Genomic DNA, 26,522 nt, shown 5'->3' on the forward strand with positions numbered 1-26,522 from the left:
CAGATATGGATATTCCTGCAGTAAATCCAAGATGCTTCAAAGTGGTTCTGTGAATTTCACAGGATCAGGGCTTATATGCAACTTCTCTTTTTCCTTACAGACAATAGCCTGGTACATCGCTGATGGAGTGTACTTTGAAGCTAGTGCTTCTGTAGGGGGGAAGGGGGGATGGAAAAAAGAGACAAGATTTTGTATTCTTCCTTTGCCTCAAACTCGCTTTCTTTGGAACAGCCTAGTCCCACTTTTCTTTCATTTGGGTCAACTCATCAGATACAAGATTTAAGTGGGGTGAGCAAAAACAAATCTTGCTGGGTGTGGGTGTTGCTTAATGTGGTATTTAAAATCAGACAGCTTCATGGAAGACAAATATGTTAAATGCCCAGCACTAACTCTCTAGTGGGTTTTGCAGCTGCAATGCTGACATGGCTGGGCAAAGATGAAGTACGTGTGCAGAAAATCAATGGTCACTTTAAGAATGCCCACATTCAACTTCACATGTTATTTTTAAACACATGCGACACACCTGCAGTGTTAGAGGCTGGGAGAGAATTGAGCTCAGGAGGCCTCTTCTCTGTCTACTGCAACCACTCACTGCAACATACTGCTTCGGTCATGGTTTTCTCTCATCAGACTCTTCTTTGCTACCCTTGCATATATGCAATTTATTATTGTAAAAGACTTCTGACGCATGGAATTTTTCTCCTTGAAACTAGCTGCTCAGCTACCATAAGGCTGCTCCAAAAGAAGCAGTAGTTTATAATTAGGAATGGTCATTGGTACTAGAAATGTAATGGGTAGTCAAAAAACCAGAGCCTCTGGACAGCCCCTTACCACAAGTGTACTGTGCTGATAAAACTGAATGCTGTTCTGTAACACAGTTGCTGACCACCTCTCAGTAAGATGGTTCCAGCAGAAGCAGTCCTTATGCTCAGCAATGAATGACCTACCCGATTTGTTGTCATAGGTGTGCATGACCAATGGCTTCAGGTTCCATCGTGTTTCCTTGACAAAGTAATTAATGACATCGTGCAGGTTCTGGAACATCACCTAGGTAATTAAAAAGGCATGACGAGATTATGGCAAGCTAAGTTTTCTGAAAGAGGGCTGCAGGTAGGTACCTCAAGATGTTGCCAAGTTTCTAGAACTGCATCTACCCCAAATGCAGCAGGCTGCAGCACTTCCCATCAAAGAAATGAAAATGAGAACAATCAGGAGCACCCAAATACCTGAAGAAGCACTTTGTGGTCTTTCAGAGTGGTAGGGGTGGCATGCTGTAGGCAGAAGCTCCCACAGTGCCCAGGGAGAGTGGAGACCTCTACCCTGTGCTGCAGCCCAGTTCTGCATCTCTGAACAAGCTAGCAAGATGGGATTGCTTCCCAAATCCCTACTGCCTTTCTACAACTGCTCACTCTCTGCCTATGCAAAGTAAGACTGCTTGTAGCTCAGCCGGAAACAGGCCTGTGGTGTTCTTCAGCATCCTCACAAATTAATTAAGGCTTGTAGCTGCAATGCCAGTAAAGCAGTCTTTCTTGGGGCCCTCTGCTCCCCCACAGTCGAGCAAGGTTTACCCACAACACACAGATTTTCTAGGGAGGTTATAACAGAAGAAGCAAAATGTCTGAACCTCTCTAAGCTGGCCTGCAGCATGGTATGAATGTGGCTATGCTGCTGTGACATTAGAGGTTGTGTGTACAGAGCATCACAGTGTGTTTCAGCACAGGGCTACCTGGTACAGTGAATGAGAGGGACAGCTATACATCAGTAACACTTCTGTGAGGAACAAACATTTCACCAGCCTGCTCCCAGTTAATACTGAGAAGAGGAAGTATGAGTCAATGCTCAAATCTGGTATGGTACTGGGAAGAGGAAGGAAAAGTAGAGGGTCCAATTTTATGAAGTTAAGCTATTGAAGAGCTGTGTTCTGTAGGTTGGGGTGGGATGACTAACCTCCTGGGACTTCCTCCTTTCCCATGAGCTGCTTCTGCTCGGGGTTAAACCAACTGCCACATCTGGGATCCAAAAGGAATTTTACCCCACCGTCAGATTGGTGTGGGTTGCAGGGGTGTTTGTCTTCCTATGTAGCAGAGAGGAATGGCCCCTTGGATCTCTCAAGTGTATTTCAACCATCCTTGCAATGGTGGAACACTGACAGCCTTGGGCCCCTGCTTTACCTGTGAAAATCTTGGTGTTCTTGGACAATGTGCTATGCAGTTGTGTGACAAGGTTGATTGTGTAGTTTTAGAAATGGGTTAGACAAGCAGGCAGTTGGATTAGATGACCTTCTGAGGTCCCTCCCAGTTCTACTTTTCTATCGTTCTATGATTGATTCTGTAATGGTGACATCCATGGGACCAAGGGTGGATTTTTAGCCGTGGCAACTGTGGGGATCCATTTAATGTAAGGGGGTCAAATATAGGGGCCCACGGTTGGATCTGGCCTGAAGAACTGGTTCATTTAGCTTCCCAGTAGTCTGAGGGGCTAGTGGAAGTTGACCACAGGCCTTGTGGGGTGTGGCCTGCCACAGGATTTGGGGTCCCTGGACCCAGTGCGCATGGCTCTTAGCAGTGGGGGAAGGGAGTGGGGGAGCAAGGGCTGTGTACAGCCCTCGTTTGCCCTGTTGCCCAGCCCCTGCTGTTGGCCTCAGATTACTACTGCTGCCTATTCATGCTGCTGCCTGGATGCAAACCAGCACCACTGACCACAGATCCCTGGACTCAGTACAGCTTCCATACAGCCAGCCCAGGAGGGGCCCCAGGAGTTCAGATCCAGACTGGGGTGAGTTTGACATCCATGACTTAAACTAATCCTGACAGCCAAAAAACTAGGGCAGTGCTGCATACGAATTCCCTCCAAAGGAGTCACGCCCTTCACCCCCTGTTATTCTTTCAAAATACCTGAGGTTGAAAGGCCTAACACCCTACAGCAGGCAACCTCTTCTGCCTGTGGGCTGGAATGACCCACCTCAGCTCACAGGCAGATGAGTGCTGGGACCTGTCTGCAGGTGGCATTTCTTCCTGTGATCACAAAGGGAGAGTGGCTGCAGCCAAAGCCCCTCACCACCGAATGCTGCCAGAACCCTACATCTGGCGGCCTGTTGAATGGCTACATGGGCTGTAGGTTGCCAACCCTTGCCCTACAGTAGAAACCTGGTTTGAATGGCCACTTCGGGATCTAGCCTTTCTCTTGTAGCAAAATGGTGGGGAACTTAACTGACAAGTTCTTAAGATGGACTTTATTGTAACACAGATTAAAAAAAAAAGAGCAAAGTTGATATTAAGGCTGACAATTCTTTTACAGGGGAACTGAAGTGCTTCAGAGGTTTTAGATTTTATATGTACAGTACTAAAGTGATATTACAGCCATGATTGTCCAGGATTATGTAAGTGGCAAAGATACTTCTGGGGTGAGATTTTTATTGGACTAACCGCATGGTTGGAACAGCCAGCCAAGCTTTCAAATGCCATGAATTCTTCACCTGGTCAGACCTGATGTAGAATGCATGGCATTTGAAAGCTTGTATAACTTTATTCCAACCATGCAGTTGGTCCAATAAGAGAGATCACCTCCACCCCATCAATCCTTGCTTCTCACATTTTATATACATGGCAGTTTGTTTTGAAAATAACTTTTGGGTCATACTTTTTAATTTAATGTTAACCATCTCTGGTAGTTTTTTCCTGTTTTCAACTGTCCTTGTAAGGTATAGTAAGAAGTGAAAGTTGAAGATCTCTGGCCACATCGCTTCTTATTCTGGTACAAAGTAGTAGCTTTTTTAATTATTTTTTTTATTCTTACATTTTCATTTTTTTCCTGTTCACTGGGTCTTCAGGATTCCTGTTTTTTCTCCTGGCCTGCTTCAATTCTATTATTAAATCTTGACTCACCACTTCTACCCATGCCACTGATTTAGCAGCAGCTGCATCCCTTGCTCTCCCTCCATTTTAAAAAAAATAAAACAGATATAACTGGGCAGCTCTCCTCCTCACTGCAGTGGATGACTAACAGAGGCAGTGTTATGGCGGGTCCTGGGCAGCCACATCTGGGGGTCACCCAGGATCAAAAGAAGCAACCAACATCGGGGAGAGTGCAGAATCTAAGTATAGGGAGTCAGGAAACCAGAAGCCAAATCTGAGAACCTGAGTCACAGATCCAGAGGGTTGAGCAGTGCACAGAGTCAGGAGGGTAGCTTGGTCTGGTAATCAAGAGTTCAAACCAGAGTTGGATTAGGGAGCTAAAGGATCAGGCGAAACTCAGGGTTTGTGGGCAAGACAGGTCAGCTAGCTAGAGAATCTATCGAAGAGCCAGTAGAGGCACAAGTTGTGGGCAAGGCAGCATGGGTACAAAATTGAGCCTTGTTGCCCAGACACTTCCTCTTCCTGGTCATGAGTTTTTATAGGAAGGGGTAAAGGGTCAGCTGACCCAGGCTGGTCGCTCTGGTTGCAAGAAATGGGTGGGTAGCTAAGCTTAGATAGTGAGTTCTGACTACCTACATCTACCTTGGTTTTCTACCCTGGTTCTCAGCTGAAAAGGTGGCAGGCTGGGATGAGTGGCTATGCTAGATAAGTAGAGACCCCAAATTCAAGGCTGTGGCCTGATAGGCAGTAGTTTGAATGGTGTCTTCTGCTGATGACAGGGTTTCGCTTCCAGGACTGTCTTCACCATGCCCTAAATGAACACAACCCCTTTCCCCTTCTGAGGACTCTGCACAGCTGGGCCACCCTGGGGACCCTGTTATATTTCAGTTACCTCCATTGTCACCTGCCTGGAAACCTCTATAGGTTTGCTATTTATGCTTGGGGTGTAGCTTTTAAAACAAAATTGTGAATCTAAAATCTGGGCCCTGTTTCAGGCCACTTGTCAAAGGGGCATATCAAACTAGTACTGTTTAGTTTAACTGCCTTTCATATAACCTTCCTCTCTCCTTTCTGTTCTAAGTATCTATCTAAGGTTAACAGTTCCCACATCCTATTCCAGTTAATCTGGCAATACTTCATGTTGGACACCTCAGGAAAATGTAGCGTGGATTTCATAAGAGAATGAATCTGGAGGAGGTGGGTAACAAGGTGGAGTACCCTTTTAAGGTTTCTCTGGAACTCAGGATCAAACAGCCTAGGTGTAATAAAGGAGCTTCCTGCCCTGCCTTAGGCTGGGGATCTATATAAAGAGAAAAGAAGCTGGAGGGGGAACGTTTGGAAGTTCTTCTGGGTATGGCTAGTAGTAGAACTCTGCCTAATGTGGGCCCTAGAGTCTCTACAGTTTTGATTACTTGGATTCAAGGTCGTAAGGTAAGGGCATTATGATCTTGGATAGCTGTGCCTTCAGAAGAGTGAGGTCCCTGCTGGCTGGGATTGGTTTGGAGGAGCTCTCCAATTGGGCAGGGCTTTTTGTTTGGTTTGGTTTCCTCCTTCATCAGATGCTTTACAGGATAGCACCTTGAGCATACAGGCAGGGCTAACAGGAGTGGTGATTTTCTGCTCTGAGCAAGGAAAGATGACGAGAGCCTATCCAGACAACTAAGCAACCTGCAATTGTTGTTGAAAGCCAGAAGTAATTTCTTGAGTGGTTTGTTACCTATATCCTGCAAATCTAATAGCAGCATCTAAACATTATCTTGGAATTATATTAGAATTTTGGCAGTATACCCAGCCTCATTTTGTTTGCTAGTTAAAGTTGCTAAGGAGTAATGAAGAAACAGACATTTCAGAACTAGAAAGAAGAGAAGTCTGTGATGGACATAAAGTTGGATTGATTTAATTTAAGGTGTTGATTTTAGCAGATATTATTAGATTGGTACCAAGGGCTACATGGACACAACCCCTTCAGTTTTCACTGGGTTTATTTCCATTTAGTTCATGCTTATTCCTAATTGACTTAACTGAAACCAGATAAAATCAATGCCCATACATTTTTTGCCCTAAGTTAACTGAACTGGTTTTAATTCACACTTGGGTAGTTTCTAAAAGGGATTGGGCAAATTCTTGGAGAAAAGGAGCATCAGTAGCTATTGAACATGAGTTAGGAGTACAGCTTCTGAATCAGAACTTCCTGGACCTTAAATACTGAAGGCTGCAAGTGGGAGACAAACAAGGGGAAAACCCTGGTCATAGCCTTTTCATTCACAGAATCATAGAAAATGAGGGTTGGAAGGGATCTCAGGAGGTCATCTAGTCCAACCCCTTGCTCAAAGCAGACCATCCCTAACTAGATCATCCGAGCCAAACTTTGTCTGCCCAGGTCTTAAAAACCTGCGAAGACAAAGAATCCACAACCTCTCTGGATAATCTGTTCCAGTGTTTTACTACCGTCCTAGGGAAAAAGTTTTTCCTAATATCTAACCTAAACTTCCCTTGCTGCAACTTAAGATAGTTATAGTAGAGCTCTGTCATCTGCAACCACTGAGAACAGTCTAGTTCCATTATTGCTTTCTACACCCACTTTCTGCCACTGTGTGACCGAGGCCTAATTGCCACTTTATGGGGCCATTGGGCCAAAAGCCCACCAAGTGAAACTAGAACCTCCCCTCAGGAAGGGAAGCTACTGGGAAAGTGGCAACTGATTCCTTGGGGCAACTAAAAACATAACAGGGGTAGGAGTGGAGCTCAATGGTTCAAAACAAGTGCCCTGCGTGGGAGCGCCAAGCAGAGTACATTGGACAATGCCCACTGGCCCTCAAATCAGTCCAAGGAGACGGTGGATACTGCCCAGTAAAACTCTGTCCAGAGGTGTGAGTGAGGGACAGGAAAGCGGCTCTGCAGTCCTTGGGAGTCCTCCTAGCCAGAGCATCCTTTCTGGTGAGATAGATGACTAATGTGGCTAGGCCCACTGGGTTTGATGTCATAGGCCTGGTGGAGCACTGTCTGAACTACCTGGTCTGCTACTTCCCCGACACCAGCAAAGGAAGCACTGCAGCCCCTTGGGTAGGGGCAGGGGTGGCTCAGGGCATGGCAAGGCGGAATGCAGGGTCTGTGCAGGGTCCCTCTTATGGTTGTTCAGGGTGTTGGGGGATGCTGCTTCAACCTCCTCTATGTCAGGACCACAGAGTGAGTCTGAGATTGTTTTTGGGAGGCACTGTAGTGGCATTGGTGCCTCCTTAGAGCCCTGGAGAAGGGGCTCTTTCCCATCAGAGCTCACCAGAGTGAGCCCCAGGGCTCCATCCTCCCCCAGATGGTCAGATGGGGATGGCTGTGCTGCCAGACCCACCCCAGGGGTGGCTGAGGCCTGTGCTTCAGCACTTGCAGTGTTGGGGGGCAGGTCAAAGTCAGTAGAATGGTGGGAGGTCTCCTCTATGGACTCCTCTCTGGGATGGCCTGGCTGTCCCGGATCTCTCTCCATGGAGTAGACTATTTATTTTCCCCAGGGGTGGGGTGTGTGGCACAGCTCAAGGGGTGACAAGGATGGTTTTCTGGTTGGCCCCCTTCTTGGGAACTGAGGTCCCCTCAGCTCGCAGAGGGCCTGAGTGCAGGAGCTGGAGTACCAAGGGTGCCATTGGTGGGGGTGCCCATCTCTTTAGTGGGGGCCTGCATCGCCCCCTATTGTTGGCGTATTCCCGGTGCAGGTGCCCTGGTGCACAGCACCAGAAGCACCTCAGGTCCCCTACTGTATGGCATATCCTGATTAGATAGAGACCCTTGGATGGGGACCCAAAGGGCCCCTTTGGTCTCTGCCCTGGCCCTGGCTGCCAGCTGGATCATTATTTGCTTGCAGAAGGAGCACACATGGAAGAGGCCCAGCACACCAGTGGGAGGGGAGTAACCAAGGAGATGAATCCTAGAAAGTTAGGGTTAAAAGAGAACTTAGGAGGTCACATCTAGTCCAACCCCCTGCTCAAAGCAGGACCATCCCCAACTAGATCATGAGCCAAGGCTTTATCTAGCTGGGTCTTAAAAACCTCCAAGGATGGACAGTCCACAACCTCTCTGGATAATCTGTTCCAGTGTTTTACTACCCTCCTAGGGAGAAAGGTTTTTCTGATATCTAACTTGAACTTCCCTTGCCGAAACTTGAAACCATTGCTTTTTGCTCTGTCATCTGCCACCACTGAGAACAGTCTAGCTCCATCCTCTTTGGAACCACTTTTCAGGTAATTGAAGGCTGCTATTAAATCCCCTCTGTCTCAGATTCTCTAGATTAAATAAGCCCACTTGCCTCAGTCTTTCCTCATAAACCGTGTCTCCCACTCATCATTTTTGTCACTCTCCGCTGTACTCTCTCCAATTTGTCCCCAGGGTCTGGAGCTGGGGCAGGACGGCCAAGACGGGAAGGTATAGGGAGACAGAGTGTAGGACTACTCTAGTCCCCAGCTCCTCCAGAGGCTCAAGGGGCTTACTCCCTACAGCAGGTCCCTTCTCCACTGCCTCCTGCATGGCAGCTTCAGTGGCAAGGAAGAAAACTCACTTGCTGTGGAATCTAGAGGCTGCCACAATCTTGGGGGCCACCAGTACCCAAGCTAGTGTGAGTCCTCTTTCTCAGGCAGCCAGCACCTCACCCTAAGCTTGCAGTTGAGGGCAGCGAAGCCTAAGATGGAAGTGTCAGCAGTGGTGCAGAGCCCAGGCTCAGGAGCTGTGGGTTTCCCTAAAGCAGCCTGGGCATAGCTGTGGCTCCCTGGCTTGGAAGCCATGTTGACAGGACAAAGGATGGACTGAGCAAGTATAATGCTCCCTAATGCAGAGCACCTGGTCCCCTCAGTGCTGGTGATTTGGCCTTGGTGGACAGACCTTTGCCCTTTTCAGCTCCAGGTGTGGAAGAGGTTCCTAAGACCTTGCCCTTGGCCTGGGTCCCTTTGTGAGGGCCTGTGATCCCATCCCAGTGGGGTTAAGCCAGGGGGAGCCCCCTTAACTTGCTGGCTCTCCCGTGGTTCATTGCCATCCCTATGTTGGGGCCTGCTGGGGTTCCATCGCCCCCCGCCCCCCAAGGGGACTCCTACTGTGCCATGGGAGAAGGTGGGATGGTGTGGGAGGGGGAGCTGTGGGCCCTCCCTCCTCTCGGCAGGGAGACTGAGGGGATCAGGAAGGCTCGGGCAGGCAACTATGGCTGCACTATGGGGTGGGGTGTGTTGTAATGGTGGGGGCTGGGGTTGGCATGTGCTGTGGCTGACCAGGGAGCTGGCATGGGTGGTAGCAGTGGAGAGACCCCACTGGTGCTGTGGGGTCCCTTTGGGTTGCATATGGCAACTCGAGAACAAGGGCAGTAGGAGCCCTCTCCAGGAGGAGGGGGACAGAGCAGCAGGCTCCATGGAGGAGGGAGCTCAGCATGCAGCTCCCGCCCAGCAGTGGGAGCCAGGGGAAGTGCTGGTGCCTATGTGACCACAGGTAACTGGGCATGATGAACCTATGGTCTGACCCAGTAAGCGGCAGTTCTTGTTTTTAAGTTCTAAATGAAACTGTTGCAATTTAAGTAGGTGTTCAGGGAAGGCCAGAAAGTTCAGTTTTCAGGGTTGTCAGAGATGTTGATGTCCCTTCTTAGACAAATTCCCACCTCTTTTTTCTTCTTTTCTGTATTTTTTTAGAGAATGAACTGAAATGGGTGATGGTCCCAGTTGCTTTAAAATCACCAACAAAAAATACCCACTAACCGGTCTTTCCAGTTGAATTTTGTAACCTGTTTCCAGCTTCACCACTTTGTAGTGCTTGATGCAAGGAACCCTGAAACAAGAAGAGAGTCCACTATTAATATGCAGTCACTGAAATAAGTTGTGACTAGCTGCAGATCCCTCAATGAGAAGGCTAGCCTGAAATCTAGTGAAGACATTCATATGCTGCTGAGTTTCGACAGTACAATAGGTGTTTTCAGACTTTTTAAAGACTAGCTTCCTCTACATGTGAACAGGAAATGGCTAAAAAGGTTTTCTTGTAATTTTATTGCTATTACAGCAAAGGCTAGAAAAGCGTTCAGAAAGTAGGGTTTTCATGCACGTGTCCTACTTTTAGGAATATCAAGAATACCATCTTCTGTCTTTCTCAATTGGTGGTGGATGCTATTGATGAGAGGTTATTGATTGAAAGTACCCTTGATTGACTCAGAATCCCTGAGATTCCAGGCATTAGAAAGAGATTCCCCTTCAGTTCCCTCCTGTAAGTCACTTAATAATAATAATAATAATAATAATAATAATAAAGGTTATTATTGTTGTTATTATTATTATTATGCTCCTCTTGATTTTAGTGGGAGTTCTGAGTAGCAAGGACTGATAATAACTTAGGTCTTGGGCCTTGGTCCAACAAACCTGCTTCTTGCTTTGATATTTCATAATGAATAAAAACTATGTAGTTTTGTGTTATGGGAATGAGATTGTTTCTATTTGTCCTGGCAAAATGTCACATGCAGACCAGGATCTGAAATGTTACACCACCCATTAACAAATACAGAGTGTCGCAGTTCAGAAATCATGCTTTGTAGCTAATGCCTTGCCAGATGCAGGCTTAGCCTTGCCTTGTCAAGCGCAAGCATCTATTCGTTTGATCAAGTGATGAACACATTAGAAAGCTGCAAACAGGAAGCAGGAATCACAGGGCTGCTTGGACACAAAGTTGAAGCACAGCCCCAAAGCCTTGCCTTTGTTGGAGGATCTGACCCTGTTAAGAATCATGAGATCTCTTCAGCTGGTTCATTGGCGCCCAAAACCAGAAGTGATTCAAATGATTTACATAGGTCTAGGGGGGCTTTTAGCATGGTTAACCATTGGGTCATTTTGAATTGTTTTAGTACTAGCATGAGTGATACTAAAATAGGTCAGGCAGCCCTCAGAATTGAACAGCATTGTTCTTCCACAAGTTTCCAGAATCAACAATTAATCAGGGTCTTGGGATAGGCAGTCAGATGGCAGTGCAACTCAAACCATTTGTAGAATCGACCGGGTATTCCAACAATTCACCACTAATTCAGAACAAGTCTTGCTATGGCCAGCTAGTGATGGCCTAAAGTATCTGCTTGAGTGGGTTCCTGATTCACTTAGGAATAGTGTCATTCTCTAGTGCAATAGTGTCCAAATTTCTGGCCCACAGGGAGTGGCACAGGGTCAGTCTGTGGGCCAGATCCCACACAGGGATGGTGCATGGTCCATGGGTGTGGCGGCATGCATTAGCTTGCCCCATGCACCGGATCCAGCTGCACAGCAGCTCAACTCCACGCACCAGATCCAGCCATACACCACCCTGACCTGTGCACAGGATGCAGTTGTGTGCCAGCCTGACACTGTGTGTTGAATGCAGTCATGTGCTGGCCCAACCCCATGTGCAAGCCTAACCTCACCCTGGCACGATCTAGAGTGCAGGGCCATGTAATCTGGCCTTCAGAGCTCCCTATTGTCCAGAAATTTGGAAGCAGGGAAGTGGCAACACTGCCACTGCTTTTCTATTGCCGAATTTCTGGACCCACAGGAAGCCGCATGAGCTTGCTGATACAGCTTTGTGGGTTCCATTTGACCCATGGATCAGAGGTTGAGCCCCACGAGTGCAGACCCTGCTGGAAGCACAGAGTGCTTGGTAGGTAGGCCAGTGATACCTGAGATGGACATGAAGGAGTGCTCATGGGCTTCTTGGTGCAGGTGGAAAAAGAAAACTCTACAAAGAGCAACAGGACCCATTGGGAATGGTGCCTATTGGAGTCTTTTCCTTTGACTATTGGCCAAAATACTATATCTTACAAAGTGCTCCAGAATACTATTGGCCAAAATACTATACCCTACAAAGAGGGCCATTAGACACTGGACCCAAAGCCTTACTTTACTACTAATTATCATTGGTAGGGAGTCCCAAGGCTGTTCTGAACCAGACCAAAGGAGGGGTCACAGATAACTTTTCTCCACTCCCAGCTCTGTCAGGGACTTTTCCAAGCACTAGCCAGTGCCTTCCCCATGGCTCTTCTTGGATTCATGGTCTTCATGCATGGCTGCTCAACCTGGTCTGTCACCTCCTCAGTAGCACATTGGGGCAGACACAGGTGGCCAGAACCCTCCATCTGGGCCTAAGCACATGCCCATTTTCTGCCACCAATTGTCAACCAGGGTCAGCTGATCCTTCACCCTTTCTAATATAAGCCCCTTGGGCAACAAGGCTCAACCTTGTACCTAGGCTTCTGCACCCTTGTCTTGTGGTGCTACTGGCTCTCTGACAGGTTCTCCTGATACCTGACCTGGCTTGCCCAGAGACTCTGAGTCTGGCTTGACCCTTTGGCTCTCTGACCTGACTCTTGTTTGATCTCCTGCATATCTGACCTGAAGCCTTCTGACCCCACATTCTGCCCAGACCTCTGGCTCGGTTTCATGGACTGATCTCCTGGCTTATGGATTCCTGGCTTTCCTACATTGACACTCTGCACACCCCAGACCTGGCTGCCCACAGCCCAGCATGACACCTGAAGGCCCAAGACTTTACGCTGTGGGTTTTTGTTGCTTCCTGTTTTGAAACTTGTTGAAAAGTAGCAATGGGGGGGGGAGGAAGGAAGGGAAAAGGCAGGTGTCAATTTGGGTTGTTTTTTTTTAATTGTAGCCTTGATCTCTTCTAGCTCTTTATCTTCTCTAATTTATTTTAATTTTTACATATGGATCCATATTGTGTTCTATTTTAAGGTAATTGCCTATAGCTTAAAATGTCTCAAGTTGCCATGAAAATAATGTAGGACATGTTAGGGACAAGCCAAAAGTACTTTGCCCCAGCAGCTCAGCTGTTTGATTCTTCTTTCATCCTTTCATCCCATTGATTCTCTCCTCCTCCTCCTAAAAGATAATCAAGGTGTGTCAAACCCATGTTTGTTGCTAAAACTGTTACTCCCAAGTTAGTCTGCCAGGCAGGGATGAGCTCAACATGCGATTTCCCAGGAATTCCAAATGAAGCTGTATCATGCAGCACGTGCCAGCTCAGAACTATGTAATCTTTTGTAGAGTGAACTTACTCTGTTAAATATCTGATGGAGATTGAGTAATTCTTGCTGTCACTACCAGGCCTCAGGATCAAATTCCCCAAAGAAGGATTCTTCTCTAATAATTCAATGGCTTCTTGCCGGGATACTTCATAGTAACACCTGCAGAAAAGGAGGATAGGAGACCATCATCCTGCACTGTGCAGAGCAGGGCTCCATGAGGGCTACCCTGACTCACGGGATTGTCCCTCTGTCTGTTGGCTACGCCTGAATAACTTGTGTTAGTTGTTCAAGGCTGCTGTTTTCCTTTGTCACCACAGGACATGTTGCAAGTGAAAGCAGCATTTTTTACGGAGAAGTAGTGGTGACTGCATAACTTGCAGTACCAATGCTTTGTTCCTTCTAGACAGTGACAAAGTAAACAGTGCTCAGGCACAATTCAGATAGGTGGCTGGATAATGAATAAGCCCATCCTACTCCCATGTGGAAAATAGTCACATACTCAAAGTGGGAAAAACAGTAAACTGAGACAACTTGAAGCATTAGAGCATCCATTGCCAGTGAATGTATTATAATTTGGCAAAATGGATGATGAACAAATGTGTGGCTTGCGGGGTGGAGGGAGTGAGGGACTCTCCCAGAAAAGCAGCTTAGGGTGAATGTATGCTTTTTCCAAAAAAATACACTGAAACAGTAATTGCAAAAATCTCTGGGTACAGCAGAGGAATCAGACTATTGCCGTACCCATCATAAGGTAAGTACAGGCTGCAATACCAGAACTCTGTATGGCAGGGCCCAAGTAATTACTGATTTGCGGGGGAAAGGAAAGGGGAGAGAGAGACCAAAATTGAAGCCCAATATTCAAACTCTGGTGACTGGAACCCAAGCATGATTCCAGAGCAGGACTTTGCAAATGATCCTATCTTTAGTGGACTAAATCTCAGACCTAATTAACCTCATGCAAAATCTGGTTTCAGACATTTGCCCATGGCCATGAAAGATCCTCTCCAACACAATACCCACATCTTATCAATAGTTGCTCTTTGGAAGAGGACAAATTAGTTCCTGAAATCACAAGAGTGTGAAATTTGTATTTTCTAATATTGGCTCTACCAACCAAAGGAGACATGGATAATACAACAGTCTTTGGAAGAACAAATAATACATAAAGTCCCATAATGGTCATGTTAATGTGAAATTTGGGCCACTGAATATACAATGATTATGTGATTATTTTTTGCTGACAACTATTTTTATAGGAAAATTATAGTGCTCTTTTTTTGAAAAAAGGGCTGGGGGAACTCTGAGATTCAGATTATTATAGTTTAGTCTGGACTTACTCAGGTATAGAGTTCATCATGTTAGTATAGTTTCCATTATGTGGTTTCTCGTTGCTTAGAAATGCACTAGGTAACTGTTCACTTGCTGTCCTTCTTTTCTTTTCTTTCTCCAGTACTTCATTCATCCTGGTTTGTTGGCCAGGCAGCAATGACGTGCACACTGGGACTGACAGCTATGATTTGACACAAAATAAAGTTGTAGAAGAAATGCTGTGAGTGGAACAAAGGTGCGAGTACCAACAACACCCTCTAAAGAAATACCACTGCTTTACAGAAGTCTTTTTTTCATTTGTTGGATTTAGCAGGTGAGCTCTAGCTGGCCATCTGAAATGTCTAGGGTCCAGTCCTGGCTTTGTGGTGGGGAAGGAGTGGGGAGGGTTAATCCAAGTGATTTTTGATAAGCAAATATAAATGTTTGTGCCCTGACATCCTGAGAGTGCTGAACCCTTGGGGTTCCATTCATAGACTGCCTTCACTGGGACCTGTGAAGTATGAAAGTTCACCTCTTATTCAGTCTAGGAAAGAAGCAGGTACTGCCTAAGCTAAACACTAGACAAGATAATGGCTTGTGTTTGGTTTAGGCTGTTCATGCTTCTTTCCCAGCTGTACAGTTGAGCCTATAAAAATAGTACAAAGACAGCTTTGCTTCTTGCACTTTTAATGGCTACTATACCCACAACTTTACACCCTTCTATCTAAAATCAACTTTTAAATCAGTTGTCTTACATATATTCACACAGGCATTTGAATTGGCTTAAGTTTACAACCGTCTTACATCAACATACCTTAATGCACTAGGTTGGTCACTTAACTACATTCTGCTATAAGCCAATTGTGAACACACAAACTGGTCCAAATCTGACATTAAAAAAGCAGATTTCTTCAGCAGTTTGGGGTAGGTTTCTAAGGCAGCCAGGTTTCCTTCAGACAGTGGACCAAGATAGGAACGTAAGCTCACTCTCTAACTTAATGCAAAGGTGTAGAGATGCTTCAGGCAGATAGGCAGAGGCCTTCATTGCTTATGTAGGTTGCATTCTTCCCTACTAAGATAGACTCCATATTTGTTACAACCATCTATGCTGGCTCGGTTTGAATTGTGTTTAGCATAGACAGAAATCTTGAGGGCAGGGCTTTGTCAGTCACTCAGAAAAGTCTGATACAGTGCACTCAAAGAAAATATTGTATGGATAAATAACTTTTTTGGCATGCAGTTGGTGAATAGCTGAATAAGCTTAGAACAAAGGAACTATCAGATGCTCTTGAACTTTTATTGACACAAAGAGGGCAACAGGCATGCTGTAATGGTGCCAGAGACAACTGAGAAGCAGAAACAACCAACTGCCCTACCTTTGTGGCTGTGAGAATAAAGCCTTTCCACTCCTCCCCATTTTCATAGTCTTCTACCTGAGAAGGGGGAAAAAAAGTGACAATGTAAAAGTGCAGATCAAAACTTACTTCCAGTTTCTCCAGGTCCTTCTCCATCAATCCCTTATGAAGTATGTACTTGCCAGTAGGCCTAAACAAAACCTTTCAAATGAAACCAAGTAAAACCTATCCATTGCAGGCTTCTGTACTGCAGACACTCTTATATACTGCCTTTCTGCACTGAATGTCCACAATCTGCCCTCTCTGACATCCTTCCCTGAACTCACTTTGTAACTCAAGTACAAGATACAGGATGCCATAGTGTCTACTTTCTTTTGGAATGAAGATGAAGGGAACTGCATGCAATCACTCAAATAATGTGAAGAAGGAGCCTACAGGAAAAGCAGAAACCACTGATGCCCCTTCCCTGCTGCATACCAGTGAGGCACATGGCTTCACCTGCCCCACACCCTGGGAGATGCACCAGAAGAAGAGGCAATTCATGCCATGTTATGCATACTGCAGCAGGTCTGTGCCCTGGGAACAGTGAAGCCAGCATTGATGCTGCTGTCCAACAGGTCCCTGTAGGACAGGAGAGCCTGGTTGTCCACATGGTTACAAATACAATGAAGACTTTGCTTTAGCTGTGCTCCTTTTAATTATTATGATGTGAAACTACAACCTGTTTTCCCTGGGAGAATGTGTATTTGGACACAAAGGAGAAAGAGATGGGTAGTGCTTCATTCTTGTGTTTTTCTTTAAACATCAGGCAGATTCTAAACCACCTTTCATGAAGGAAGAATTAATGCAGCCCAGTGACCAACTCTTCCCCTGGGCTACAAAAGCATTCTCCATGCTTACAAAAATCCAGGACACACAGAGTCTGAGTTCTGCACATCCAGCTCCTTAACTGGCAAACCATAAGTGCAAGAGAAAGATGAGTGTAGGTTTGGTTACAGACATGAAAGGAATGTTGTATGTACTGCTCTCCTGTACCCTTCAGAGGATGAGCAAAAGCAATTTAGACCCTGTTTTCCATCTCCCTTCTTCCCCAACCCAGCCCACCACAAGGCACCCACTGCCGTCTCCTTATTGCTTATTCCTATTTTAAAAGCAAACACCTGCAAAACCTGATTTGTTGCCACCTTTTTCAGGCCCAGGACTCTGGGCATGGAGAGAGCACTGCATTCATTGCTGCACCTTGCAGCTGTTCTGAGCCTGGATAAGCAATGACACATCGAGAGCTGCAGGGTCATGTCAAGGGAGTTGATGTAGACATGTTGTTTGGCTTCAGTCCCAGTTAGTCCTCCTGATGCCCCCTCCCATTCTTCTACCTTTTACAAAATAACCAAAGGCCCATGACAAAATTTAAGCCCTTCTGGGATGATGGGGATTGGGGAAATGGAAGGGGTGTCTACATGGCACACATTTGTGCAGAGATACCCTGTGTTACCTGTGAACATGCTAGGTGTTATATGGGCAATGCAGTGCTGTGCAGGCACTCCAAGCCAATGTGGCATGCACTAGATCTGAAAGCAGAATAGCTGTGTGAGTTTCTCAGCAGAGCTAGTCAGCCTGGGTGTACCACTACCCACTTGCCATGCCACTCACTCTCACCAGTTCACTGCCACTTCCCTTCTCTTGTATGCCTGTCCTTCTGATCTTCTTCACTTTAAGTGTGTGGGGGAGAGAAAGGACAGGAACGTGAGCAGTGGAGGGGGAGCAGAGTGAAGTTCCCAAGGTGGTTCTGTGTCACCCACTTGCTGTGTGATTGTAGGGCAAGTTACTTCCCTGCTCTCCCTCTGTTTCACCTACCACCATCCTCCACTTGTGGAGTGCAGGACAGGAACTGCCTCTCCATATGCATGTGTATACTGTGCTGATTACAACAGGGCCTGCTCTCAGGAGAGGCCTCTAGATGCTACTGGAATGCTAGGAAGTGAGGGAAAGGAAGGGTAGCACAAGGAAGAAGAGCCCACTGACCTGTTGTCACTGGCCAGGGATGCAGTAAGGGACAAAATGGAAGCCCATGTGTGAAAAGAGCCCCTGCACCTTCTTCTTCCATATGCCTGGGAGTCGGAAGGGAGGCCTGTAAGCCCTGCTCTCTAAAGAGGGATGAACAGCACATGAGGATGCCTTTCTAGACCAGCAGGAGGGAAGGTTTTAGTTTCTTCTCCAGACTGGGAGGCAGATTTTTTCCAATGAAGGAGTCAGTTTTACTGAGCCTCATTCAGTTTGCAGTCATAAAACCCTTCATTTTTCCATTGTTCTAACATAAACCTCTAAACTGGCTTCAGCTTGTTTGAAACAAAGCATGGGCTCTCTCAAGTGCTTCAAACAGTGTACTCAACCTTTAGACATGTCTGGCTGAGCTCTGAGTTTTGTGTAGTTCGGACCATGACTAGGAATCCTCCATATTTGTTCAGCCTGAGTAAGAGAAAACTGAAGGGTGACCTACAAATATATCAGGGGGGAACACCAAGATCTAGGGGAGAAACTCCTCAGAGAGGCACCCCTTGGGAGAATGAGGTCCTGTGGACACAAGCTAGTTGGAGGAAAATTTAGGCTAGACATAAGGAAAAACTTTTTTTCTGTAAGGGTATCTAGAACCTGGAACACACTCCCAGCAGAAGTGGTGCAGCCACCATCCTGGAGGTGTTCAGGAGGAGGCTGGACAGGCACTTCATTGAGCTTTTTTTAATCCAATCACCTCCTGCTCATGGCAAGGGACCAGACTTGATGATCTTACAGGTCCCTTTCGGTCTTTCTATTCTATGATTCCAAGTTCTCATTTGTCTGCTGAAATAAAGCTACAGCACTACTTTAGGGACCAGTCAAGACACTTCCTAAAAATAGGTCCTGAATGAAGAATGGAGATATACCAATGCTTGGTATGTAGAAACAGACTTTACTCATTGTAGTAGAGCAGTGGAGCAATGAAAATAAATATTATGAAGTGAAGCAACAGCCTTAGTACTGGAGAGAACAGTACAACCTTACACTTCTCCTGTGACGTTTCTCTCAGGGAAAGAGGCTCAAGGCAGGATCATCCCTGCCCAAGCCATCTCATTCAAGTGTTTGAAGCTCAGGCTAAAGTCTTGAAAACTTTCAAGGAAGGAGATTCCACAACATGCCCCAAGTAATCTGGGACTAGTCTGTTGTCTTCCTCATAGCCACTCTTCAGGTATTTGAAGACTGTTATCAAATCTCTCCATCTTCTCTTCTCCAGATGAAATAATCACAGTTCTTCAACCCTTTTCCTGTAAGTCATATTTTCTAGATTTCTAATAATTTTTTTTACCTTCTGTCAAACTTTTTCTAATTGGTTCATATCTTTCTTGAAATGTGGTGCCCTAAATGAGACAAAATACTCCAGGTGAAGTGTCACCATTGCCAAATAGAACAGGTGAATCACTTCTCAAATTGCAAGTGAAGCTCCTGTTAATAGAGCCCAGGATGCTATTGGCTTTTTTTTTTTTGTCCCAAGAGCATCCTTATGGTCCACTAGAAACCCCAGGTCCTTTTCTGCAGTACTGCAGCTTAGCCTTTCATTTTTGTGCATATAATTGTTCCATTCTAAGTGCATTGTACCTATCCTTACTGATTTTTCTTTGATTAATAATAATTGACCTTATTCTCCTACTGAAGAAGGTTTTAATATGCTACATCTTTGTGGGTGTCAGTAGAGATGTTAAAGTGTGAGATCATGATCCAGTTCAGCATCTCGTTTACCTTTCATTTTATGCACTTCTGTTACATCCAAGAAAAAACAAAAATCTTCACTTCTGGTTTGTTTTTCAATTGCTTTTCCATGCAAGAAAATAAGACACACCATGTAAAATGTAGCCAGATGGAAGCTTCCACTCTTATTGGAACACAGTTTAGGTTCCGTTCTGCAGGCCTGAGTTCCTTCACACAAATTAGAATGCTTCCAAAATTCCCCTCTTGGTCCCCAAAGGGCAGTGGATAGCACTTACTTTGGAAAATACTAGCAGAAAGCAGCGGCTGGGTGATGGTGGGGTGATTGGAGCTGTCTGTCAAACACTGAAAAGGTGCACACATAACAACTTTACAATTTGACTCTGTTGACTCACCTTCATCTCTATTTCCTCATTTGACAGCGTCAAGATGAATTGGGCATAACATCTGTTTTCTGGACTAATGTTAGTTACTGAAGTCAAATTCCTTAGATCTAGTTTTTCAAAATACTAAGGGGGGGAAAAAGAATTAACACATAATTATGACATCCACTGTAAAAAACAAAACAAAACTGTAACATCAGCTGTTCCCCAAAGAAGTGACTTGACACAGAAAGGAAAAACATAGTGACAAAACAGTCTCATTTCTTAGAGAGGGCTTCTTTCAGCTTTAGGAAGCATTGTATGCAAACTTCACTTTTCCACTGTTTACTCTGTTTGCTTTAGTTTACATCACTGGAAATTTCCTACGTAAAGTGTCACAGTCTGTACATGTGCATTACTTACAGCACATTAAATTAGTCTAAGATGTCATTTGCTAGTACCAATACACATAGATACTAGAAAAACAGTGCATTAACTAATGTGCAGGAGTGCAAGTGTAGACATTGATTGGAAGCAATTTGCTCCCACTCAGCCCAGGCAGCAGGGGGTCACTGCTGCCCAGCTATGCCCCAGACTCCACAGGTGGAGGGAGATGTCCCAGAGGCAGGGCAGCTACCTCCTAGCCACATTAGGGACTGAGACCTGTCCTGATCTCTGAGAGGTGGGGAAAGCTGTCCCGGCTCAGGGAAACTGCCTCCCAGCCATGTGGAGATTGGGGCTGGCTTACGCCAGAGCCAGGACAGCTTCCCTACTTCCATGAAGATTGGGACCAACCCCTGTGGCCCCTGCCAGCCAAGGGTTGGCACCTGGGGGAGCCTGGAGCTTCCCCTGGCTGCTGCAGGGGGCAGAGCAGGGTGAGTAGCTCTGGACTGAACTGTTCCTGATGGGCACGCGTTCAGATGCATGTCTGGGAGTGCTTTAATGAGCCAGAATTTTCTGCACAGAAAGTTCAGGTCTTTAATTGTATGTGAAGATGCACCCAGAGTGTAGCAGATAAATCTACTGCATACCTATCACTCAAAGGTCATTATGCTCAAGAAGAAAATCAAGCTGGTTGCTGACCCAATGCTAGAATTCAGAACTGGTGCATTTGGCTGTGCTATTTTACTGACTCACCTTGGCAGCCAGATCAAATAGGTCCCGCTAGCTCTAGGACAGTCAAAACCTGAAAGGCGTTGTGAGGAAGGGGGAAGGGAAAAGGACAGGTGGAGAGGTGCTACAATGGAGAAACCTGAGGAACAGCTGATGCAAAAGAGAGCTCAGGTTATAATGTATGGTCTGGTCTTACAAATAAATGCATATTGTAAGCATGTTTGAGATTGCCTAATACAAAGTAATAAGCGTTTTCAGTATTGTCTAGGAATTATTACTTTCAGGACAGGGTCCAAGAACTTTAGCCTGAGGTCCCCTTACCAGATTCCCCCTACCCCTCAGGTGCTATTGCTGATGGAAGAGTTTTCCAGAAAGACATCTAGCTGCCTGGAGGCCATTACATTACCAGTATATTAGCCACAGTGCAGAGATAATATTCTCCCCTCACCTTGCCTGTCCCCAGGTTCCCTCTACATACTTACAAGAATATTAAAGTCACAATTGAAAAAACAAAGTAAATATTAGACAGCCAGGAAATATGGGATTAAGGTGATACTTCCTGTATAGAGACCTAAGCAACTTCAGTTACAACCTCTATATGCAAAACAGATTACTTAATTAAATATGCCCTCTGGAATTTAAATATGAAGTTTACTTATTATGGTTGGCTTTTGACTCCTAGTAAGATGTCTATGAAGATTCATGAATGGGCTTGCAGGGGAAAACTATGAAGGGTGAAAATTATCACTGTCATAGTCCCTCTTTTTACACATCCTGTACAGTGAAACATGTGGGAGATGTTGCAAAAATGTACAGCTGGAGGGTTTTGATTCTTCCAAGTATTTATCTGGGAACTGCTGGCTTGATACAGACTCTTGGTGGTTGTAAAACAGAGTCTTTACTGTCATGTTCATTGAACAAAGTTGTTGCTGGCAAGACTGCAGTAGTTTTGCTAACCACTGCAGCTTGAAATTTTTGATTTAAGAGCTAAGTTGTGATGTTGTTGTAAACTATGCTCTTAGGATTACCTAGAGCAATAAGCCTTTTACATCTTTCACTGAAATGAGCATAAATCAAGCATTACTTTAGTGAAGTCAAGGAGCCACAACAATATATTCTAGTCACATGGGAGAGAATAATCAGGCCCTTTAGAAAATGGTTTTAAGGAAAAAAATACATCCCTATGCACACTGCTCTGAAAAACTGTGGTGGGGCCTTCAACTGTGATTGTGAGCTTGGTTTCAAATACAGTTCAAGCAAGATAAGCTGTGTTCGTTCAGGGTATGAAATAATTCTTGTTTACTGGTATTCATTTTTGATCTGCAGATATTTTGTGTTAGGAAGGCATAAACTTGGCACTGGAGTAGAATTTCTTGCTTTTCTGTCAAAGAGCCTGTACAGAAGATAAAGAGGATATACATGCTGTATGTATCATAATAATAGCATCTTTCAACCAGCATTTTCCCCCACTATTTTGAAAACCATATATTAGATTAACAGCTGTTCTCAACTGTACAGTGAAGGAGGGAATGTTTGATGTCCAGAAGGATATCTGGATAACCCCTCTGCTTTTAAGTGCTGTGAACAAGATGATCTTTAATGTCCATTAAAAATGTCCAGTGGGTCCTAATGGATTGACTACTAGATGGGCTCAGGAGATCTGGGTTCTATTCTTGCTTCTGGGCTTCGTGGGTGACCTTGAAGAAGATACTCCACCTACCTGTGCTGCAGCTCCAGATAGATCTCATCCCTAGAGCAAATGCTTAGTGTAGCCTGAATGACTGTGGTGAGGAAGAACTTTCTGTATCATTATTTTACTTCCCATGACTTCACCAGGCATTTTGGTTTCTGGGCTTGCTTCCTGCTCTCTGGGTTTCCAAAGTGTGGGAGGATGGGACTGAGAGATGCAGTTGTCACACATGTGCTTTCTTGCTTGATGAGAAATACTAACAAAATTGCTCAAACATCTTCACATTAGCCCATAGTGCTACTCACCATTGTGGTTTTCTTATCATTATAGAAGAAAAGTGTGGTTCCTCTGAGTTCTGTCCAGTGATGTTTAAATTCCTGTTGGGTATGAAGAGAGAATGTCAGTTCTGTGGAAGCTGACAAGATTATCCAGTCAAAAAGTGCCAGTGAATGAAGGACTTAAGAAAAATATCAAAACCTGGACAGTTTTATTTCAGCACAGGATAGCTCTGGAGCAGTCCAGGATCTTCTGCTGACAACGCCTCACAAGTGGAAAAGGTCTATGAAATTAGTCCTTATTCAAAGTCAGGACTTCATGTCAGCAGACCCATGGCCCCTTGCTTTATTTTTGGACAGTGTAGCTCTGCTGGCTTCAGTAGAGCTCTGCCAGTTTAAAACTGGCATAACAAAGCCATGAGCCATGTCCATTATCTTGATTTTGGTACCTGATACTGTTGATACTGGTAATCACAACACTAACAACACCTCCAGACTGCTTAGTAATTTGCTAGTATTTTCTAATGTTTTTGTTTCATAGTTAAAACAAGTGAATTCCACAAAATAAAGAAGAAACTATTAAAATATTTCATATTTTATATTGCTCACTCTAAATTATATAATGGTAGGACTCCATACTAAGGACAGAGGAGAAAAACAGGAGGTTTTGGCCCTGTAGGGCAAAGGTACATCAACAAACATGCAGAATTTCCTCTCTTGTCATCCGAAGAAAGGTTCTTTGTGCCTGAACGTTTGTTCAACATCTCTCCCAACTGCTCCAGTAAAAGATATCAACAATCCCCCTCTCCCCCCGTTTCTTGTATATTTCCTGGACTGTTATGGCTACAACAATATTTTCCCATCGAGTCAGTCTGATTTTCGTTTTTAACCAGTTAGGGAGCTGCCCCAAAATAATAATTTATTGTTTATCACATAGAAAGTATATGGGTACGTTTCTGCATTTATGCCATTATTTTCATTATAAAATTTGAACCCTTGTGTCTTCCACTATCAACTGGGACAGTGAATGATGATGAGTTGCTTTTTCTCAGATAAAACCATAACAGCTAATTTCATTCAGTGTTTTAGGTAGCAAATGTCTGTCTAGACATGCTCTGAAGGCACAAACAGGCCAATGTTGTATTAAAATGTTTGTTTAAACACAGGTGGTAGTTTTGTTTCTAAGCACCTAGGTGAGGTCTGATTTATAGACAGTGTGGAGCACCCACAGGTACTTCTTGATATCAGTGGAAGATCTGGATCAAGAATTCAGGTGGCTGAACAGACGTTAAACATTGATATCCCTGCTGACATGGGCCAAAACAAAGTTAGCTGAGGGCAAACAAATGTGGAGATGGAACCCTCCGCTTCCAGTCATCCTTTTTTTTTTAACTGTCTAATCCTGAAAAGATTTATTTTGACCCTGATAGTTTGTTCACATGGGGAACATGCTGATATTAATTCCATGTCCTGACACTAAGGATATTCTGACCTTATTCTACACTCTTTCATTTAGAATGGCAGTTTATGTACTTAGTATTTAGATAATGCATGATAAAGATGAGATGAGTTTTCTTGAAGTGATTGATACCTTCCTGTACATCATGGTACAATTGGGGGTGATTTAGTGCTCACATCTCCCAACTACTGATAGTAATGTCACATTTTTTCAGATTGGTCTTCACAGTGTCCTTGACTGTCTTTTGCTCACATCTACAGTGGTCAGCATCAGTCATTTGGGAGTATAGGACCGGTTTTAGGGGCCAGTTGTCAGGCACCCATGTAACATGTCTTGTCCATGGAGTTGGCGGTCATATAAATATAGCTTCAATGCTGGTAGAGTTTACTTGAACCAGAATACTAGTATTTGTTTTCAGAAAATCCTCTATTTCAATTGGAAGAACATCACTGATGGTAACTTTCAAACCTTTCAGGTGTTTCTGGTATGTTGTCTGGGTTTTCTACCCATACAACATCATAGGAACAATGGCAGCATTGTAAACAAGAAGTTTGGTATGGGTCCTGATGTCATAATCATTTAACATGATTTTGGAGATGTCCAAAGGTGGTACTGGTAGATTTTATCTGATGTTAAATATCATCATCTATATTTACTTTTTGGAAGAGGCAGCTACCCAGGTATGGGAAATGCTCAACATTCTCCAAAGATTCTCCTTAATTGTAAGCAGCTTCTTGGGTTGGGGTTGGTAAGGTATTTTGGTTTTCTTGAAGCAATCAGGAGTGACCTGGAGCTCTTCATTTGAGTGGGCATACACAACACAATGACTAGTATATTGAAGATCAGTAATGGAAGCGTTGGTTATTTTGGATTGGGAACATAACTAGTTAATATTAAAGAGATCCCTGTCTGTCAGTACTGGATGCTGACTCCAGATAGAAGCTTATCAGCAATGATATACAGAATAGCTGCAATAAAGAAGAAAAAAAAATGTTGATGCAATTACAAATCCTTGCTTGACTCCAGTTCTAATAATACACGACTCTGTTTCTGAGCCATCGCTTAGGACAGCTGCTGTCATGTCATCATAAAGAAATCTGGTGATGGTAACAAATTTTAACAGGCATCTTTTTGTACATCCACTGACATGCATGCTGAAGAAGGGCATAATTTGTTTAACTTTGGGACCAGCATTGTGTTATAATTTGTTGCCCATTGCTTCCATTAAAATGAACATCAGTTATCTTCATGCCACCTAAATGCAGAAACCACAGTACACAGCATCTTTCAGCCCCAATATCTACTTTAAAACATAATTGTACTCTGGATAAATGCACAAAAATGATGAAGGTGAAGCAGCTGTTAAAAAGATCCTATTAGAAACCCTGAAAATGACAGCAGTTAGTCTATTTTAAAACCACTAATACCACAGCACTGACCATGCTGTGTATTTAATGAGTACTATTTGGATAACTTATGCATAGGCTTGTTTTTCTAAACTTAATCTGAGTGCATTGCATAGTCTTTGGGGCAAGGGCTCTATAGCAGGGAGTTTGGTGCTCCTGCTATTTTAAAGGAAGGCAGGCTGCAGGAAAACCAGGCTGTATGGATCTCAGAGGCAAAACCAGCAACAGCTGAGAAGGAGGAACAGTAAGCAAGGGGGAGGAGACAGGAAAAACAAGAGAGTTAGAGAGGCTGGGGGAAAACAGTAGGCCATGTAACAGCTCTACAAGAAACTGATACAATAAGGACACTGTTTATATTAAGTAGGGAGCTGTTCCTTGATTACTCATACAGGGTCACATGAAACAGCAGATAAAGCAGAGGGCAATCAGGGGAGCCACATGACCCCAAAAGAGGTGGCTTGCAGGATATAAAACCGGGGCTTGAGCTGGACAGGCAATCTAGCCCTGGAAGCCATGGAAGGAAGCGTTCCTGAGCAGGTTGCAGGGGGAATCTCCAATAAAGTATCTAAGCTGCTTGGGGAAAGACAGCTTTAGGGCTGGGGAAGCACCAGTGGTTTAGGAATTGAGACTATAGGGTGGTAGGGGTTACAGCTGTGCGAAGCTTCAGTCCCTGATTCAATTCAGCAGAGTGTCAGCCCAATTCAGTGACCAAATTTCCGAATCCAGATCAAATCAGAGGACCCTTTAATCCCTCCAAATCAAACTGGAACCCTCCAGCTTTGTGCATGGTGAGGCCACAGCTGGAGTACTGTGTCCAGTTTTGGGCTCCACAAGTAAAAAAGGGTGTGGAGAAGCTTGAGAGAGTCCAGAGAAGAGCCATGCGCATGATCAGAGGTCAGGAAAACAGACCTTATGACAACAGGCTGAGAGCCATGGGGCTCTTTAGCCTGGAAAAGTG

The 26,522-nt window shown here is 44.7% G+C and overlaps 1 protein-coding gene across 1 annotated transcript in view; it reads right to left on the reverse strand.

Moving 5' to 3' along the window:
• Positions 1-26,522, reverse strand: part of STAP1 (signal transducing adaptor family member 1) — a 35,127-nt gene continuing 8,605 nt past the window's right edge. The window contains exons 2-9 of the mRNA XM_019534201.1: positions 22,730-22,801; positions 19,655-19,768; positions 15,543-15,599; positions 14,196-14,368; positions 12,889-13,017; positions 9,572-9,641; positions 948-1,047; positions 1-149 (exon numbers count right to left, since the gene is read on the reverse strand). Coding sequence (XP_019389746.1) covers positions 37-149; positions 948-1,047; positions 9,572-9,641; positions 12,889-13,017; positions 14,196-14,368; positions 15,543-15,599; positions 19,655-19,768; positions 22,730-22,801 — 828 coding nt within the window. The 3' untranslated portion in view covers positions 1-36. The remainder of the gene's footprint in view (positions 150-947; positions 1,048-9,571; positions 9,642-12,888; positions 13,018-14,195; positions 14,369-15,542; positions 15,600-19,654; positions 19,769-22,729; positions 22,802-26,522) is intronic.

Source organism: Crocodylus porosus, unplaced genomic scaffold, assembly GCF_001723895.1.
Source record: "Crocodylus porosus isolate Cpor-Errol unplaced genomic scaffold, CroPor_comp1, whole genome shotgun sequence".
Taxonomy (NCBI): Eukaryota; Metazoa; Chordata; order Crocodylia; family Crocodylidae; genus Crocodylus; species Crocodylus porosus.